General features: G+C 44.1%; 1 protein-coding gene across 7 annotated transcripts; it reads right to left on the reverse strand.

Annotated features, from left to right (window-relative positions):
* Positions 1-1,350: 1,350 nt before the first annotated feature.
* RIOK1 (RIO kinase 1) lies at positions 1,351-20,780 on the reverse strand. 7 transcript variants are annotated; one of them, XM_081523686.1, is made up of 17 exons: positions 20,564-20,780; positions 17,704-17,855; positions 16,846-16,936; positions 14,444-14,513; positions 13,034-13,076; positions 11,207-11,299; positions 9,844-9,956; positions 9,658-9,738; positions 8,385-8,471; positions 7,864-8,001; positions 7,180-7,283; positions 6,867-6,973; positions 6,549-6,614; positions 5,217-5,336; positions 4,381-4,434; positions 3,007-3,159; positions 1,351-1,970 (listed from the first exon to the last, which is right to left on the reverse strand). In XM_081523686.1, exons 2-17 carry the CDS (start codon positions 17,827-17,829, stop codon positions 1,860-1,862), a joined length of 1,557 nt encoding a protein of 518 aa, XP_081379812.1. In that variant the 5' UTR covers positions 17,830-17,855; positions 20,564-20,780; the 3' UTR covers positions 1,351-1,859. The 7 variants fall into 7 exon arrangements, with proteins under 7 accessions (XP_081379812.1, XP_081379810.1, XP_081379815.1 ...); XM_081523684.1 differs by having other exon boundaries at positions 17,704-17,908; XM_081523689.1 differs by lacking the exon at positions 6,549-6,614.
* Positions 20,781-21,037: the final 257 nt, after the last annotated feature.

Genomic DNA, 21,037 nt, shown 5'->3' on the forward strand with positions numbered 1-21,037 from the left:
TGGCTGCACTCGATTCAGCACAGATGGCACGGAGGAGCCTGACCACCTAGATTAAGCACGCCTGGTGCGGGAGGAGGCCCCAGCCCAGGCCAGAGCCAGAGCCTCCTGAAGGCGACCCCTCGAAAGGGCACTGGGTGCTCAGCCACCGGTCTGTTTTCTCCTCCGCTGTGTTCACTGTAGAGTATTTCAGAGGGGACACAACTGTGTTTCGCTGAAATTATACTTCATATTTGAACTTTTTTCAAGTTGGGAAGGGAGGCTGTTATGAAGATAAAATTTAAGCTGTCTGCTTAAAATGTTAAGAACTTAGCTGACCCTGCCCCTCCCTCAATAACCCACTGATTCTCAAATAAGCAGGGGTAAGCTCCAGTTTAGGGGAAACCGGGTTCATCTACACAAATATTTTTGATTCCAGGGCTAAAATCGGCATTTCTCATGACACATCCTCAGTGGACATCATCTTGTCCACTTCTGATATACCTGGTTTTCTGTCCTATTCTGTCAATTTTATAATCCCCTAGAATCCAAAGGCTTCTCTCCATGTCCACTGCTACCATCCTATACCAAGCCACCATCATCTCGCACGTGGGTCACAATAAATACCCAGCCAGCCCCTACCCCTTGCCTCCTGGTCAATTCTCCATGGAAGTCAGAATGCTTGCAATTCTTTAAAAACAAGTCAGATCACATCATTCCTCTGCTCAAAACCTTCCAGGTGCCTACCACCACCCGATCTAAGCTGCTACGTCTCATCTCCCTGATCCAACCCTGCCCCCCGTGTGGTTATGATGCTCTAGCTTCTTGCGTCTGGAACATTTCAAGCACACTTCTGCTTCAGGGCCTTTGCACCTGCTGTCTGCTTTGCCTGGACCATTATTCTCTCCCAACAGGCACACAACTCATAGCCTTCAATTATTTGCCCCAGTATGGCCTCTTCTAAACGTGCATACCTCCACTGCCCCAGGCAGTGCTATTTCTTCCATGGAATTCACTAGGCTGATACACTGTTTTCCTTAGCTTGATGTCTCATCTTCCTATTAAAATGCAAACTACCTGAAGGTAGTAATTTTTGGCTGCTTTACGCAGCTGAACCTGCTCCTCCCTCAGTAACCCATGGATCCAAGCCAGTGCAAGCTTCAATTTAAGGAAAACTAGGATTATCCATGGAACTTGCCTTTGATTTACTGCTGTGTCTCCCCACCTAAAACACCCAAACATTGATGAATGAATGAACGAATAGGCCACATATTTGAAAGTGAAATAGCTTATGAACTGGGAGCTACTAGCTCAGAAAAGAATAGTAAAGATGAAGAGTAAGTACACTATAAATAATTATCAGTACACATAGAATGAAGCTGCAATGAACGATGATATCAACAGCCAACTGAAGTCTCTGTATCGGTGAATCTCCCTTTCATAGAAACTATTGCCTTACAGTCCAACGATTCCAGGTCGGTGTTTGGTACAAACAAAGCAAAAACAACTTGCCCAAGTTTGTCCAAAGTGCCTTTACACTTACACAAAGGGTGGGAATGCTCAATATGTTTAAATAATTACAGTGCTTAAAAAGCAACATTGCAGAAGATAAAAATATACAAAAATAAAATTGCATAAAGTCCATTAAAAAAGTGGCTTAAATAAATCCTCTATCAATACTACACAGAGCTAGGGAATGGACCTAGACAATAGAGCTCAGAGCTGTTTACATAATTACATGAAAACATGAAAATCAGTCCTCAGGGACACCGCAGTAAAGACCATTTGGTTAAAATCAATAAGCCATCCTCCAGAGGTAGCTCAGTGCACAGGTGCGAAATGTTAGCTGATGGAAAATTACTATACATGATACAGTTCTGGTTCTATTTGCCCCTTTTCATCTTGGCTGCCTTTTCCTTTCTTTTTTTCACGTGTTTAGGAATTTTGTTTTTTCTTTTCTCTCTCTGGGCTTCCTTGACCATCTTTTTTCTTTCCTGTAAAACAAAAATAAAAAGTATGAGGATTTCCTGGTGGTCCAGTGGCTAACGATCTGCCGTGCAAGGCCCAGGGGCGTGGGTCCCCCTCCTGGTTGGGGACAAAGGTCCTGTGCACGTGCCCCAGCGAGAGAGCCTGTGTGATGTGTGTCGCCATTAAGACCCAACACCGCCAAATCAATTAGTAGTTTTTTTAAAAAAATGTTTGGAAAAAACCAAAAGCAAAAAATCTGCAAATTTCATTCATTCTGAATAGTCAATTATTACAACTAAATTTTTAAATATATGTAAAAAGATAAAAAGTTAAGTGTCACAGAAAAAAAACTGAAAATGATTATGGCTTGGTGGTGGAACTGAGGTTGAAAATTGTCTTCACAATTTCTTCACAGACATTTCAAGACAGTCAACACAGGTGCCCACGGGGACATTATTAAATGTATGCGACTACTTTTCTTTATATGGTTCATATCCTAACAGAAATAAATGTTGGAATGAAAGACAAAATACTTATTTCCAGGAGACAAAGAGAGAATGTATACTAGGGAGCTGGGGATGTCTCTTGGAAGTCTTGGAACCCACACTCTCCAGGGTTTAAAGGATCATGCTAAGAATAAAGAATAACAGTTACTCAGCCAATAACAGTTACTGATCACTGCATCAGTAGCGTCTCTTACGTCTACAGGCAGGAGTGGAAGAAATATCTGAGATTCTGAAAATGGGGAGCTGGGCTGTAAAAATGCCCCTAGAATGGTTCTTTGGTATTTCACCACGGGGGCCCCTCCGGCATCATCTGTACCTGTGCATGACAACCACTTTTCATCACTGCACTGAAACCTGTGTGTCCTCCCCCTGGGCAGTGCCTGAGGGCTCCTAGAAGAAGCCCCATCTCCAGATGATGTCACCATCAAAGCCAAGTTCACACTTAGGGAACTAAAAACTGAAACTCCAGCTACTCTGATCCAGACATCTGTGCACACAGCCTCAAGGGACTGCGTGGTTGTGTTGACAAACGTGGGAACGTGTGCTTCCAGCTAACCTTTCTATCAACTTCAAGGTCGGCAGGGGGCTTCCTGGAGCCAGCGTGGTCCCCCTGCTCCTCAGAGTCTGTGTCAGAGCACTCCACGCTCCCAGCATCTTCTGAATCAGAACCAGTCTCTTCCTTAACCTGGCTTTCCAGGAGTGCAGGGACCTTGAAAACATCACAGGACCATGTTATTCTCAACAAGCCAGTTACCTACTGGCATTCAATGTGTTAATGACACAATTCAGATTTCAGCCTCGCAGACAGACTTCGAAAAATGACATCCCGTACTGAAACATCAAAACAACAGGATCCACGCTCGGCAGGAAGCCTGAGGCAGCCATTGCAGGACAGCTCCAGGACGCTCCCAACGCGGGGAGCCACCCAGATCAGTAACAGGACTGTTCCACCCCCTGCAGCACATTCTGAGGGCTGAGCTAGGATTTAGAAAGACGTGGAACACAGATAGGAGAAAAAAGTGAACATATCTGGATAACTTCACAGCTGTTGGCCTGCAGATTAAATTTCAAGCGGAACATTTGTTAATCCAAGAGGGAAGACAATCTTTAAACAAGAAACATGTTCACTTTTTTCCCTGAAGGTTAGCAGTTTTTAAAGCAGCAGGAAGCAGTTTTTAAAGCACGAGGCTTTCTTTTCATAAGAAGAAAACAACAGATCTTTACACAGTGATGGTACAAAAAGGCTTCCTGGCCAGTGGTAACAGAATCTTCCTGCTCTGGAATTCAAAGCACAACTATCCTCATCACGCCTGCCACAAAAAAACCAGAAACGCAGAATCCGAGAATTCTCCTAGTCCGATTCTTCCCACAAAAGAGACAGTCAATTTTCAAAATGTAAACCACAAACCTTCATATTAAGAACATCCATTAAAAACATCAAAAGAAGAACCACCTTTATTACTGCTTAAATTAGAATTAATCTCTGCTGTTTGAAAATGTTAAGACACAACAAAGCTGCTGTAAGAAAAAACACCACCGGCATCTGCACTGTGAGATGGCAGGACTCACGAGCCTGGCCTTCAGCAGCCTGCGCGCCAGGGTGAGACCAGATCCTGCTGCTGTTTGAAGCTGGTTGTAGAAACATCTAGAAGCACGTGGTGACTGTTAACAGCTTCACCAGCGAAGGCCAGGATATACAAAGGATTGACACCTCGGCTACAACAGACAGATTCAGGGCCAGAGTAAAGAACAAACCACACGTGCCCACAGCTCAGTCTCGTGGTTACAAGGAACGAACACAATGCCCACCGACTGTGAAAGCATCTATACCAGTGACAGCGCACGGGTGTTATTTCAACGCTAATAATATTCGACACTCAATTTTACATCCTTCTGAGTTTTCATGTAAATGAATACATGTTCTTCATACCTTCTGAACACCCGACAGATCTTTCTTCAGTCCCGTGACAGTGTGGTACAGAATCTTAAAACCAAAGAGACAAAAAAAAAAAAAAAATCAGCATAAAACTGAACACTGAAATATGCTGCAATATTAAGAAAGGATACTGTTGCCAGCTAAATGATACCTTGTGTGAGTATAAAAAGGTGTCCAAACTGTGTCTCATGGGACAGAGTCTAGTGTGGGTGTGGCTCTCCTCCACAACAACAGGCCTGCATACCCCAGCCCGGGGCCACCGCTCTCACCTGCGGCCCAGGGGCTTTTGTGGCTATACAGCGGTGACCAATCAGTGACAGACAGTCCTGACTCTGAATCTCAACTAAGTGTAATGTTTTCTATTCCCTCAAATAACTCCATTCCTTTCTCATTATCATGAAAAGCTATATGTATTCAATATTATTAGCATTTTTAATGTCATCAAAAATTGGGGGGAAATTTTTTCTCTCATTATATAATGACCCATACAATAGCCTCAATTTTGTTTCTTGGCCTGCAAAGCCTTAAATATTAACTATCTGGCCCATTAGCAGAAAAAAATTTTCCAGACCTTGAGATGTGTGTCAATGGATCTAGCACAATAACCGTTTATAGCCTGGACTTCTATACACATCTTCCTTTCCTGCGATTACAGCCTGCTGGACTCATTCATTTCCTTTCGTGAAGACCAGTGGATTGATGTCCTCCACAAGCAATGTACACAGAGGGCGTGCTATCCGAAGGGAACGAGCCATCTTACTAGTTCAAAGACAACACTCAAGACCCTGGCTTCCCTGGTGAACTTGCTGAAGACAAACCAAGCTACTCACATTGTCCTGCTGGGCGTTCATGGCCATGTCCTCTTCCTTCAATTTCATAATTATATCCATATCCCTCTCATAGTTTTTCACTTCATTCAAGGTTCTAGGAATGTAAGCTCGCTTGAACACCTAACAGTTGCAGAAGAAAAGTGAAATGGAGGCTGAGTCATGTGCTCCTCACACGCACTGAGCCTGCTCACGCCCTCAGTCACAGAGCAGGTCATCACCATCGTCACACGCTCGGTGCGGAGTCTCAGCCAGGCTGTCTGCACACTTGGAGTGGCCCGTGCTGTGTGCTGGGCCACAGGAGTTTGTGACTAATGATAAAACACGGAATGATAAATGGTTAGCCTTGGAATAACACTTCTTTCCCCTCCTCTGTATCCCAGAAAGTGGCATTTCTGAGTGGGAGAGAAAGGAGCTGCCGTAAGCAAGAACTGCCTGGCTAAGGGTGACAGAGAAAGAGGTCTTCCGTGGGAACATCGTTCGGTGCCCTATACTCGCCCATCACACCAAGAGCTCTGAGAATTATTTTTTTAAAAAAGCCTCCTATGGATCACCTTCACAAAAAACATTGCTCCCAACATCTTAAAAAAATCTTCCTTTTTACCAAACATAAATATATAAAATCTACAGCATTACTGGCATCAATTTTTATATCACTTAAAAATTCTCATTAACAACAGAAACAGACTTGCAGACTTATGGTCTGAGAACAAACTTACGGTTGTTGGAGGGAAGGATGGGGAGAAGGGATAATTAGGGAGTTTGGGATGGACACGTACACACTGCTGTATTTAAAATGGGGTCACCAACAAGGACCTCCTGTATAGCACAGGGATCTCTGTTCAACGTGGCAGCCTGGATGGGAGGAGAGTTTGGGGGAGAATGGATACATGTATACATACGGCTGAGTCCCTTCGCTGTGCACCTGAAACTATTACACCATTGTTTGTTAATCGACCATGCCTTAATACAAAATAAAAAGTTAAAAAAAAATTCACATTAGCAAACTAAAATTGGCTTTTCCTTCTTCAATCACATCCTCCAGTGGGTTCTGTAAAAATGTTCTCCATGCAGGACTTGGGGCAAACAGGCCAGGAATGGAAGGATATAATGGGATGTAAACTACACAACTTGGGTCAATTTAATCACGTAACATGTTACATCTCAAGGAAACATTATCATCATTTAAAATACTGCATATCTAATAATACGACTGAGCGACTGAACTGAATTGAATATCTAATAAAATCAAGATCATGCCCCAGCAATATATTTTAAAAAAAAGACCTCAAGACACAAGTGTTTCCCAAGGCTATAACAGATAATGAATCTTACCTCTTCATCCACATGATCTTGGCTGGACCTTTCTTCCTTGGTCCTTTGAGATGCTATTTCCATGGCCTTGGAAAGAAAACAAAAATCACCTTCCTTCACATTCAACCCACAGAACATACATCCATTACCCAGAAATCTGGCTTTACCACTGGCTTTTTACTACAGTTTGATCCCTCATCTGTGAAATCAGAAGGAAAAGGTCTCCGGAAGCTGTCACGATGAACAAAAATGATGCTAAACCCCGAGTCCTCAGAAGTGACACAGAAATGCCACCACTACTACTGTTTCCTGTTCCTCCCAGTCTCGCCCCCGCCTCACCTTTGAGAGATACGCATCCACGTTCTCGGGTGTAATTGACGGATCCGTGACAAATTCAAAGAGCTCCCGCACAGTCATCACGGCAACACCATGCTTCAGAAAGAAATCTGCCAGAGAAGATGCTTGTGAGAGCTCTGCGAGGGAAAAGGTTGCTATTCCAACCTCTTCACAAACAGATAAAATTCACCATCGCTGAGCCAAGGGTGTATGACTGAGTCAAACGATTCAGTGCCAAGGTTCTCTATCAACAGCTTAGCAGAGTACAGAGCCACAGGTGCAAACAAGCTGGGGGAGAAGCCCCGTTTCCACTCACCATTGACGTTGGCGCAGTCCTTTCTCAAGAACTCCAAGGCATGCGGGTGGTCGTGCTCCACGGACTGAGAAACGTCGATGATGTACACACCTCCACCATGGTACCTGCATGGGCCAGGGCACAAGGGCTGAGCCAGGCCACCACCACACCGCCGCAGGGCCGGGCACAGGGGCTGAGCCAGGCCGCCACCACACCGCCGCGGGGCCGGGCACAGGGGCTGAGCCAGGCGGCCACCACACCGCCGCGGGGCCGGGCACAGGGGCTGAGCCAGGCCGCCACCACACCGCCGCGGGGCCGGGCACAGGGGCTGAGCCAGGCCGCCACCACACTGCCGCGGGGCTGGGCACAGGGGCGAGGGGGCACCGCTGCTTGCCTGTATCTTGCTTGAAGCTTTCTATTTCAAGAGCAACAGAAGGACACTAATAATGTGGATGAACTGGGTACGGAGGAGAGCCACTGTGACTACCAAGAGATGAAAACTGAGAAAATTTCCAAAGTCCTTTTAACTCCACCAGTGATCAGAGCACTCAATTCTGTGACTGAAGCCACCAAACACATCCTACCCTGTGACCCTGTGGAAGCCAACTTGAAAACTGAGAATTTGACTTCTTGGATTGGGATTTAGTTCATTTCCCTAAAGGATCCGAGGGGACTCATGGAGGGTCATGTGGGCCACCCACTCACAGCATGTTGAATTCACTGAGGTCCGCGTGCACCAGCCTGGCGTCCTGGTACATTCTCCTCATGTACTCAATCACTTGCACGTACAACTCCCGAGCCTTGGACTCTGATAACTGGACGTTTTTCAACAGCGGCGCTGGCCTTGAACAAAAATAAAGTGAACAACTCAGATAATCAGACTCAAGTTTTTCTTGCTTTCTGCTACACTGGCACATATTCTTTTCTTCTGCGGCTCATCACTGACCAGTTTAGTTCACTCTAGAGATACGGTTCTAAAAAGCTACCCACAAACAGGCGCTTTGCCAGAACAAGACATGCCTCAAAAACAAGGTGAGCTCTGCTGTTCTAAGAGACTTAAAAAGGTTAAACAAATTAAAAACCCTATGTACTAATAGAGTGGGAAAGACTTATTAAAAAACACTCCAAGACAAAAGGAACCATTTAAATGGAAAATATTCATATATTGGATGATTCAAAGCACTTAACACAATTCTGGGCATGTACTAGCCCTCCCGTGCACTCACATGTCGTCTTTGCCGATGAAACCCATGACGAGAACGTGACTTCGCAGCAGGATGGGTTCTGGGCACGGAATCTCTGCCGTGTTTAGCCTGTGATGTGAAAGCAGACGAAAAGGACCAATGAGAAGCTGAAGCAAACGATCTGAAGCATCTACTCTGAGACAGCTGACAGTGCCCTTACTTGCAGTGGACGGGACAGGCAGGGCTACGAGCAAACAGCAGCCAAGCCTCCCGATTTACTACTTCACTTCATAAACTCTAAGACGCCTAGGACTTTAAGTGGCATCGTTACATGTCACCAAGAATGGCAAAGCACTGGCAACTGAACTAGGTCCTATAGCCTCTAACGCCTACTTCAAAGCCACAGGTGTTACACTATGAAGACACAGGGCCCTGAGAACTGATGAAACACAGAAGGTATGTTTGCGATTCTCTTTTGAGTCGATCAGTGTGAACAATGATTAATGGAAATAGTGGACTCATGGCCAGTCGCTAATTGAGCCTAAGATTTTAAAAGGACTTTCAAACAAGTAGACTTGGTTGTTGTTCAGTTGCTAAGTCGTGTCTGACTCTTCAGGACATCACAGACTGCAGGATGTCAGGCTTCCTTGTCCTTCACTATCTCCCGGACTTTACTTAATAATATGAAAATACCCAGTATATGACACCTAGATATAGCATATAAAATGTTAAAAAACATTTGAAAGAGAGAAAGAAAACCTTCATTATTTAAAGCATATTTAAAACTTCAAATGAGGAAGCTTGAAGATGCCTTTACTTGATACAAAGGTGCCAAGGCAAAGAATATATAAATGTGTCCAGAGCTGGACTGAAGAACAGGAAACTACAACAGAGAGTTCAGGGCCTAACAAACATGCCTAAAACTCCAACACCTGCACAAAGCGACACACCATTCTCCCAACCGGATTGTGTCGCTTTCCTGCTTCATATCCTCCAGGCTCTTTATCACCCTCACAGTAAACATGAAACCTTCTCATGAGGCTCCCAAGGCTTTTCATGTGACTCAGCCTTGCAGAATAAACATGAGTCGTGCCGGAATTCTTCCGCAATGGGTTTGTACGACAGGGAGAGAAGGTGGTTCCTACTTGCCCAGGAACATTTCCTCTGTTTACCTCTGCACATCTAAGGGATTGCACGTGCCCTAAGAGTCCCTGGCCTTGGCAGAATCACAGCAGATCTGCTGGGAGCGAAGCACCGGGGCTGACAGGCAGACACGGCACACACAGACACAGACACACACACCTCAGACAGTCACCTGATTAAGTTCCTCATTTCCTTCTCTGCCCACGTTTTCACCATTTTTCTGGGGTTGCCTTTACAGTAGCCATGGCGAAATCTTGAACGAGAAAAATACTTGTTATTTCAATCATTCCATTATTCTAGTTTTTAGTTTTTAGGATATAGAAATTAAGTCACTTGGGGAAAAAAAATCTGAGCTTACCTGAATTCCCCACTGACATACTTATCCCGGTCTTTGAACACCAGGATTGAAGTTTTGTAAATTTTGATCGCTCTGCTCTCTCCATTTGCTGTGCGAGCGTGATATACATTAGCCTATTTTAAGTCAAAAACAAAAGAAATTAAGTCTGTATTAAATAAATATAAACAATATTTTGCTTTAGCAATCTATTTGATTCTATCCTCAAAAGTATAAAAAGTCCAGTAAACTGAAATAATACTCATAAGGAATACCATCCTCTTTTGAATATGTAAATTAAAATATACAACACAATACTAAAAGGTATAGTAACTATACCTCCTACTTACATATATAGTAAAGAACAATTTAAATATACATTAGACAGACAGAGAAAACAAACTTATGGTCACCAAAGGGGAAAGGGGAAGGGAGGGATTAATTAGGAGGCTGGGATTAACAGATACACACTATTATATATAAAATGGTTAACCAACAAGGACCCACTAGATATATATATATATCTAAATCACTCAGATGTATACCTGAAACTAACACAACATTGCAAATCAACTACACTTCAATAAAAAATAATTTAAAAAACAGGTCTTCAAATTAAATAAATACCTACATATCCACATATACACACGTGAGTAGTTTCAAACATTTTTATATTTCAAGTACGTGGAAAATATCTGAAGACATTCTTATAGCTCATGATTTGTAAAGTGAGTTTCACTGAGAACTGCTTCCCACAGAATAAGTTGCTAATTGAAAAGCAACATGCCTTTCTCCATAGCCATACGCAAAGAAAATACTGAGAAAGACGTGTGCTGACTCACAGAGACTAGACCCCCACCCCTGCCCCATCAGTGACTGTCTGAGCATCTGACGCAGCGCTGGGCGCACCGGGACGGGCCGCCAGCATGGGGGAGACGCGCTCCTGTGCACGGCTCCTCCCCGGCCGTAAACACCAACACAGCCATTTTCAAGAGAGTCTAGCGTGGGTCTAGAGTTAGGACTGTCTGTCACTGAGTGGCATTGATTAAACTATCCTGATGTGGCACAGTTTATTTACTAAATGCCTTAGTTTCACTTTTAGGGGGGCTTTCCTGGTGGCTCACATGGTAAAGAATCTGTCTGTAATGCAGGAGACCAGGGTTTGATTCCTGGGTCGGGAAGATCCCCTGGAGAAGGGAATGGCAACCCACTCCAGTATTCTTGCCTGGAGAATCCCACGGATGGAGGAGCCTGGTGGGCTACAGTCCATGGGGTTGCAAAGAGTAGGATACGACTGAGAGACTACCATTTTCACTTTAGTTTCACTTTGGTATTTGAAGTAAGAAAACTAACACGGAAACATTCAGACATCCAAAGACTGGCTCACCTCTTTTCCAGTGCTGATGCAGCCGTTGATCTCCGCTATGACTCCCCTCGTCAGCATCTTGAACAGGATCATTCGTGTTCTGGGGTCCAACACCTAAAAAGAAATGCAAAAAAGTAGAAAGTTCAGACACAGTGTACCAAATATCCCTCACTGAAGCATTAGACAAGAAACGAGAACTAACTGCACGATGCGATCCTGCTCGGCTATCGAGTCACCAGAGCAGTGTTTTATTCACTCATCTGTAGTGAATAAAACGTGACACGAGACCCAAAGGAACCAGAGAGGCAAGAAACCAGCAGGTTCACCCAGCCGGGGAATCAAAGGCCAACAGGCCCAAGGGAAGCACAAACGGACTCGAGACCCATGACAGCTACTAGAAATACAGTCAAACCAGAGGTAACTTTGTATTTTTCAGCCATCATGAAAACTGGTGAAATTAACCTCAATTTTATTTAACCCAGTACATCTACAACACTATCATTTCAACAAGTGTTCAAAGTAAGAAGTTATCAGAGAGCTTTAACACCCTGTTTCTCACACAAAGTCCTCAAAACCCGGTGTGCATGTGTGATTCCAGCGCACGACAAGCCGCCCTGGCCGCTGCCCTGGGCACGAAGCTCCAAAGCGACCACCAGCACTCTGCAGTTCATGAGTCATGTCAGCCACAGCCCAGTGTTTCTACAGCCTGCAAGCCGAAAATGGATTCTACATATTGAAATATTTTAAAAAACTGGGAATTCTCTGGAAGTCCAGCAGTTAGGACTCTCCACTACAGAAGGCCTGGGTTCAATCTCTGGTCAGGGCAGTAAGATCCCTCAAGTGGCATGGTGCAGTCAAGAGAAAAAAAGAGAGAGAACTGTGACGATAATGCCACAAGTGTTTATCATCAAGCTCTGTAAATAGCTGGCCAACCCCTGCTGGAGGCGGATGAATCGGGGAAAGGCTTATCTCCTTCAAGGTCAGAACAGTCAGTCTCAAATAAAAAGCACCCTCAGATTCGCTTTAACAAAGAGAAGGCAATGAATTTAAAGGCTGTTGCACCTGTTTAATAACTCAGAAGAGAATCGAAGATTGACGTCTGACTGAGTCACCACTGTACACCAGAAACTAACACGGCCCTGTAGATCAACAGCGCTTCAGTTCAATACTTGGAATGCCCTGGAATACCACTACTCCAAACTGTGTCTGTGCTATGTGTATGGGACGGGTGGGGAGGCTGGCAGGGGGCAGGTGCAATGGTCTGACCTGTTTCCTCACTCTCTTCCCATCAGATACCTGGGTCAATTCCAATATCCAATCACAACCCTTGACACGTGGCGGGGAGTCGGGTTTCCCCCCTCATTCCTGCATAAGGAATAAAACATGTCTAACTTCTAAACCAAGTAAAGGGATTCTAATTGAATATCTGAAGGCATTATCTGTTTGTCTCCTTTTCTGTACACACCTATACACACACACACACAAACATTGTGGTAGATACCTGACTCACCTGGGAAGGCTCACAAAATTCCCGCAGACCTTGTTTAAGACAAAAGAAAAGATTCCTGGTCTTATAGGCAGTTCTGCTTCCCCCAAGAAGATGAAAGCATTGTTGGGTGGCTTCATGGGCCATAGAAGCAGGGCATGATTCTAATTCATCTATTTAAAGTGCTGATAGAAATAAAGCAAAATGTAGATCTCTAAACTCAAAACTATGAGGAGGAGCAATTTTACCTAGAAGCAATTCTAGGTGACATTAGCATGAAGCAAACAGGATGAAAGCAAATCACAATTCAAGGACAGAAGGACTACCTGAAAGAGCGTGCAACCCACTCATTCACACCATACCTGCTCTACGGTTGCTCTGTCCGCCTTATCTTTGATGCGATACCTGAGACAAAACCAAAAAAGTAAAGGTGACATTCAAAATCCAGAGGAGCCAAAATCGAAAGATTCTTAGTGTACATCATTCCACGATATTCCTAAGCAGGTAGTTCTTTAATACCACATTTCATAACCTCGTTGTCGTTTCACCATTGTGTGAAACTTCACTGCCTTTAACAAGCCATTCAGTTCCCTAGGGCAGAGGGAGCGTATCTGCAGTAAGAAAAAAACACTTCTGTCCGTATTTCAGAGGGGTTAAATAAGGGCGGCAGGGTAAAACAGGCTGTGCTGGGAAAGAGGACAAGTCTCCAAGTGCTGTTTCTTAGGCCGTTAATGATTTTCTTAGGACAGAATTAAAGTGATTTATAAGGCTTTCTCTTCAGAGTGCTCTTCTACAAAGAAACAAGCCTCTAACATTTCAAGACAGCTACTGCATAAAAACACAGACTCGGATCACTTTGGCTCACATGCTATGTGACTCAATTCACAGACTAATCTCAACTAATAAAAGACTCAAACAGGCAGTTCAGTGAAATAAGATGTGCTGTCTCTCAGAAAGCTGGTATCCTTTATGTGTAACAATAAACCAGAAGAAACCCGGGTTTTAAGTTCAGTTCTAACACTGCTATTTTTATGATCTTAGTGTCGTTTTCTGTAACATATTGTTAATGCTTTAGAGCTATTAGCGATAGGAGGTGAGCCAAATCTTAAACATTTGGTTTTGAGAACAGAAATGTAAACGGAAACTGTTTTCAGTTAAACTATTTAATTTTAAATCTGCTCTTACATTTTTAAGGCTTCCCTAGTGGCTCAGTTGGTAAAGAATCTGCCTGTAATGCAGGAGACCCGGGTTTCATCCCTGGGTAGGGAAGATCCCCTGGAGGAGGAAATGGCAACCCACTCTAGTATTCTTGCCTAGAGAATCCCATGGACAGAGGAGCTGGGCATATCCAATCCGTGGGATTGCAAAGAGTCAGACACGACTGAGTGATTAACTTTCACTTTCATTTTCCATTAAAAAAAAATATTTCATGGAAGGGAACAATCCTTAATAAGCTCTAAAAAGTGGACATTTTTTATACTCTAACATTTTAAACTGAAATCGACAAGCACTGTTACCCTCCTGAGAGCACGTTCATGAATTTTGCACGATTATAGTTTTAGTACACATTTCTTAAGAAAACTCACCTAATATTTTCAACTTACAAAGTCATAGGATACCCTCACTTAAACTTTAAAAAGAATTGGTTTAGGTATAAAAAGGAACATCCTTTGCAAAAGAATTATGACAGAGATGCTACTATTCTGTGTACAATTAGTTCATATCAGCCACATTTTACTTACTTTATTGTATATACTTGATATATTACTTACATATCTGCTTCCTTTTGTCTAGACTTTTCGGTGACTTTGTTTATTACAGAATCAGTAACATTTAGCTTATCTAAAAAAAAAATCCACAACATAAACAACATATAAGACAAAGTTTCTGAATAGGATACTTTTCCCCTTTTCCTTCTCTAAATATTTTATTACACATAATAATGTATTTTAGTAATGAAAAGCGTGTTTTGTGTTTCAGGTATGACCTAATTCAAATCCCTTATGATTATACAGTGGAAGTGACAAATAGATTTAAGGGACTAGATCTGATAGACAGAGTGCCTGATAACTACGGACAGAGGTTCGTGACGTTGTACAGGAGACAGGGATCAAGATCATCCCCATGGAAAAGAAATGGAAAAAAGCAAAATGGCTGTCTGAGGAGACTTTACAAATATCTGGGAAAAGAAGAGAAGTGAAAAGCAAAGGAGAAAAAGAAAGATATTCCTATCTGAACGCAGAGTTCCAAAGAATGGCAAGGAGAGATAAGAAAGCCTTCCTCAGCGATCAATGCAAAGAAACAGAGGAAAACAACAGAATAGGAAAGATTAGAGATCTCTTCAAGAAAATTAAAGATACCAAGGGAACATTTCATGCAAAGATGGGCTCGATAAAGGACAGAAATGGTATGGACCTAACAGCAGCAGAAGATATTAAGAAGAGGTGGCAAGAATACACAGAAGAACTAAACAAAAAAGATCTTCACGACCCAGATAATCACGATGGTGTGATCACTCACCTAGAGCCAGACATCCTGGAATGTGAAGTCAAGTGGGCCTTGGAAAGCATCACTACAAAGCTAGTGGAGGTGATGGAATTCCAGTTGAGCTATTTCAAATCCTGAAAGATGATGCTGTGAAAGTGCTGCACTCGATATGCCAGCAAATTTGGAAAACTCAGCAGTGGCCACAGGACTGGAAAAGGTCAATTTTCATTCCAATCCCAAAGAAAGGCAGTGCCAAAGAATGCTCAAACTACCGCACAATTGCACTCATCTCATACGCTAGTAAAAAGTAATGCTCAAAATTCTCCAAGCCAGGCTTCAGCAATACGTGAACCGTGAACTTCCAGATGTTCAAGCTGGTTTTAGAAAAGGCAGAGGAACCAGAGATCAAATGCCAACATCTGCTGGATCATCAAAAAAGCAAGAGAGTTCCAGAAAAACATCTATTTCTGCTTTATTGACTTTGCCAAAGCCTTTGACTGTGTGGATCACAATAAACTGTGGGAAATTCTGAAAGAGATGGGAATCCCAGACCATCTGACCTGTCTCTTGAGAAACATGTGTGCAGGTCAGGAAGCAACAGTTAGAACTGGACATGGAACAACAGACTAGTTCCAAATAGGAAAAGGAGTACGTCAAGGCTGTATATTGTCACCCTGCTTATTTAACTTATATGCAGAGTACATCATGAGAAACGCTGGGCTGGAAGAAACACAAGCTGGAATCAAGAATGCCGGGAGAAATATCAATAACCTCAGATATGCAGATGACACCACCCTTATGGCAGAAAGTGAAGAAGAACTAAAGAGCCTCTTCATGAAAGTGAAAGAGAAGAGTGAAAAAATTGGCTTAAAGCTCAACGTTCAGAAAACTAAGATCATGGCATCTGGTCCCATCACTTCATGGGAAATAGATGGGGAAACAGTGGAAACAGTGTCAGACTTTATTTTTTTGGGCTCCAAAATCACTGCAGATGGTGATTGCAGCCATGAAATTAAAAGACGCTTACTCCTTGGAAGGAAGGTTATGATCAACCTAGATAGCATATTTAAAAGCAGAGACATTACTTTGCCAACAAAGGTCCGTCTAGTCAAGGCTATGGTTTTTCCAGTGGTCATGTATGGATGTGAGAGTTGGATGGTGAAGAAAGCTGAGCGCCAATGAATTGATGCTTTTGAACTGTGGTGTTGGAGAAGACTCTTGAGAGTCCCTTGGACTGCAAGGAGATCCAACCAGTCCATCCTAAAGGAGATCAATCCTGGATGTTCATTGGAAGGACTGATGTTGAAGCTGCAACTCCAATACTTTGGCCACCTCATGCGAAGAGTTGACTCATTGGAAAAGACCCTGATATTGGGAAGGATTAGGGGCAGGAGGAGAAGGGGACGACAGAGGATGAGATGGCAGGATGGCATCACTGACTCAATGGACATGGGTTTGGGTAAACTCCAGGAGTTGGTGATAGACAGGTGGCCTGGCGTGCTGCGATTCACGGGGTCGCAAAGAGTCGGACACGACTGAGTGACTGAACTGAACTGAAGCTTTATTATTTACCCTGTAACACTGAATATATCCACTGATTGATATAATAAAATTTTGTAACACTTTTTGTTGTCTTTGAAGAGTTTTCTCATTGCCTAGTGAGAGGGACTGTATCTTAAAAACTCACCTAGATTAATTTTATTCTCAAATTTCCGTAAGACTTTGTCTGCTGGAGTAGACATTTTGGCTGCATTGAAGCTGGGAGTCTGTCTATTGGCCTGGAAGAAATGAGTTCCAGAGATGAAAACTCTAGATATACATACAAGCCTAAAGTTCATCACATCTTCCCTTGGTTCATAGTTAACTATTAAAGCATCAATACTTAGGGGAGTATCCTAAGGGAAGGGAAGGATCAATCACATTTGCCCAAGAGGTTTTTAAAAAGGCACTTGAAATATGCTAGACATTCAGAGACGTCTTCTTTTTTAAAAGGACCTTTTGTGGCTCTGGAATTTACTGAAAGATTTTCACCAGGTTATGTTCCCCTGCAGTCCTAGCCTACATGGACTTTCATTCTTCATCATTCCCATATTTCTGATAATGACGTGGATTCATTCCATAATCAGTAAATTTAAAGAGTTATTTAAATCGTCATAAGATTAAGAGCCTTAAAAAAACTGCCTGGAAAAAGACACAAATATGCAGTTTACTGCAAACAGTTACAAAACAGAAAAGTACAGCTTAACTAGTAAATAAAGAAAAGCAGATTAAATATGTAGAGGTGCTTTCTTTTCACTTATGAACTGAAAAGAGACACTTAGTGTCTAATGGGGACAGAGTTTCAGTTTAGCAAAGTGAAAAATTCGGGAGATGGACCCTGGTGAGAGCTGCACAGTGTGAACGTACACAGCGCCACTGAACCGTACAGTTAACTACGGTGAAAACCCTGTGTGCTTTATGTTATGTGACTTTTCCCACAACAGAAAACAACAACAAAAGACATAAGCAAACAGCACAAAGACATACAGGATTGTGTATAAAATACCTGAGGGTTACTCCCTCCACCTGAAGCGGAACACCGGGTGAGCTTTCGGACTCCGTCGCCCCAGGCCCAGTCCTCCTCGTCGTCGTAATCTCCGTCCTCCTCCTCTTCCGGCTCACTTTCACCCATCTTCTCATTGGCGTTACTCTGAAGGTCTTCAAACACAACATCATCTTCCTCTTTAATGGTCTTCAAGTCAATGTTTTCACTAGAAATAACAATGTTTTAGCCTGTTTACGCATACTTAATTGGACTTACATATGTATTTATTTAAGAGAGAGTAGACGAATCTATACAGATACATCAAAAAGGTTCAATTACAACATGTATCCCCCAATAAACTCAAACTTAATACCAAGTTGTCCTGTTTCTGAGTTCTATTTCAGCCGTTGGGTGATTCTCCAGGTCCGACTAAGAAGCAGTATTCATCAGATTGTTAAATCCGCTCCTGCCTTTGTTATCTTCTCTGCTGAATGAACTAGCTCTGATCAGTACAGCAGACCTGAACTCGAGGAAAACCACTCACAAAGCTGCTCTAAGAGCAGACAGGGGAGGCTTTCTGACAAAACTTGGGAATAAGTCTAAAGCTTTATTTCAAGCCTTACCTTGAACCCAATTATCACTCTACAATGAAAAGAGCTTTATCAAGACTTGTGTTACACAAAGAACTTCAAATTACCCTTGCTCCTGAAAGGAAGGATGGTGACGAGAAGCAGCACAAATGAGAGAAGAGGGCCGGGTATAACTAAACGGGAGAAGCGGGGATTGTCAAACCCAGAGAACTGGCCCAGAGTAAGGGATCACAACTAACAGGGTCTGTTTTTGCCACGTGAAAATTCAGACCAGCGTTACTGAATCATCTTAGTTTTTCGAGAAGCCAGAACTCTGCACTTTCATGGAAAATCTCCCACTTAACTGGTATGTTCAATTTTAACAAACCACTGTGCACACCAAACACATGTCTGCAGGTCAGACTCCAAAGAGGCAGTACTACCAGTTTTGAGTCATCAGGTGGAGAGCAAGTACAGAAATCACGTAAAACACACAATGATATGCATTTCAACACAGAGAGGAGTTTAGGTAAATTCAGATGACCAATCCCGACTCATTAATTAGCCATGGCTTAGAGGGCTCCAAATCTCCATGGATATGGCTGGGAAGAGAACAAATAATCATTAACCCCCTGCTGTTTACTAGAATTTCCTAACTATAATCCATAAGTTGATCCTTCAAACTGCCAACAACCTCAAGTGGCATGTTAAGGCTATACTGTCACCTGCACCACGGCTTCCCCACCTCGGCTGGGCAATCCCTTGCTGTGGGCGGCGATCCTGTGCGGCAGCATTTACGGCCCGAACTTTTCAGATGCCATGAGCGCACAAACACCCCCAGCTGTGACAATGTCTTCCAAGTTCCTGGAGTCGGCAAAACCCACTGGTTTACATCTTCACAATGTCTAGTGCACACTCATGACCGATAACGATTCACCAGTCACACTGGCTGTTTCTTCTCCCACTTGACCTAGTCCCTAGGGGCTACTGCACGCTCACCTGCAAACACTGACCTGCAATGCCTTCCTCATTTCTCTGGCTAAATCCTACACACCCTTCCAGTAATTAACTTTGCTCAGGGAAGGCTGCCCGGTTCTTCTCCTTTGTACTACCCACCCAAATCTCATACAAATAATTTGTCCAGTTACTCAATACATTGCCCCTGCTGGAGTGCAAGCTCTGTCACCCAGGGGAGCATTTACCAATGTATCCCAATCAACTGACACGAGGTCTGTCACACAGAAAGCAATCAACCTGCATTTACTGAAAAATAAAACAATGCCGTCTGCACACAGTAAATCCTTACTATGAATACAAAGTAAAAATCATTTTCTCGGAATTCCAAAATGAACACTGTTTCATTTTGCTTTCAAAGTAGGAGCTATCCCCAATTCCTTTTGATTCCCACTTCACATCTACTCTATGGTTAAAAACCTGTCCTACTTCCAGAACATCCCCGTCTAGGGCCCATGATCTATGAACTGTATTTCCTTAGTCCTTTTAAACTGTGTCTACTCCTGCCCTCCAAAACCATCTCCTCCATAGCAGAATGATTCCTTTCAATTACACGCCGGGTGATGCCACTGCCCTGCTGAAAGTGTGGCTTTCTACAGCATCAAGAAGAGTATCTCAAATCCTTAGCATTCCTTGTCATGCTCTTAGGCTCTGGCTCCTCACTGCTGCGCCAGCCGATCTCTTCAACTACCTCCACTGGGCTCTGTGCTCAGTGATCTCTAGCTCTCCTTGCCACAGCCTAGAGGGACCCCACCTGCTGTCCCCTCTCCCCCTCTGCTTTCAGAGGTTGGCTCCTTCTTGTCCTTCTGATCTGGACTTGACGTTCCCTGACCGTTAAGTCACTACTTAGTTCTATCAACTGATTTTAACTGTTTGCATAGTATATGTCATCTGTGTTAAAAAAAAAAAAAAATCTCCATGTACTTATCTGTCTCAGCCTCCTTCCCAAGTAGAAGGGGCTTAGTTTGTCTTGTTCATCACCGTCTTCAGCGCCGAGGACAGAACAGGCACACAGTAGGTGCTCAAACATTTCTGGAACGCTAAATGGTAAAGGCTCAGACACCTGCTTCCCTGTCGCTCTCCCCAACTCTGCCCCTCAGGGATGCTGACAACTCGGGAGCTGCGGTCTAACCGCCGTCACCTGGATCGAAAGACCCGGCTGGGATGGAGAAAGCCCCAGAAGGCTGTGAAAAGAGGCCCAAGGAGAGATGCGTACGACCGGTCTCCCTCTCAACCACAAACAAGCGTCAACGCACCTAGGGGACCGCGGCGGCGGCGGCTCACTGGCGGCTGCTTACCTGTCCGAGGAGTCCGCGTCGTCAAACTGCCCGGGGACCACCCGACTCATCAGCCACCGCCGGTAGTCCATGGCGGGAGCAGCACAAGGACGGTTCCGCCAGCCGGTCCAACGGCCTCTGCGCGGACGCCCGCCTCAGAATCGCTCAGTGGACGCCGCGCCTTTCGCGCGCGCCGTGTGCGAGCACCACATTCCAAGCCCCCGGACCTACGTCCTCCCCGACGGGAAGTCCCGCCCCCGAACGGAAGTTGTGTTCCCGCCGGAAGTCCCGCCTCGCGTGGGGGTTGAGCCCTGAAAATTAAACTTCCGCGGAAGCCGTTGGGTGTGTGGTGTGGTCTTGCTGTTGTCGGTCCCCGCGGTTCCTGGGTTGACCTTCCTTCCCGGAGCTCTCCGAGTCGGCTTGCCGCTTTGTCTCCTCCCGTGGAGGCACGTGTGTCAGCTCGGCCGGGGCTGCTGGCCCTGGGGGCTCAGGCCG

This window comes from Giraffa tippelskirchi, chromosome 8 (genome assembly GCF_054371585.1).
Source record: "Giraffa tippelskirchi isolate mGirTip1 chromosome 8, T2T-mGirTip1v1.2.pri, whole genome shotgun sequence".
In the NCBI taxonomy this organism is placed as follows: Eukaryota; Metazoa; Chordata; class Mammalia; order Artiodactyla; family Giraffidae; genus Giraffa; species Giraffa tippelskirchi.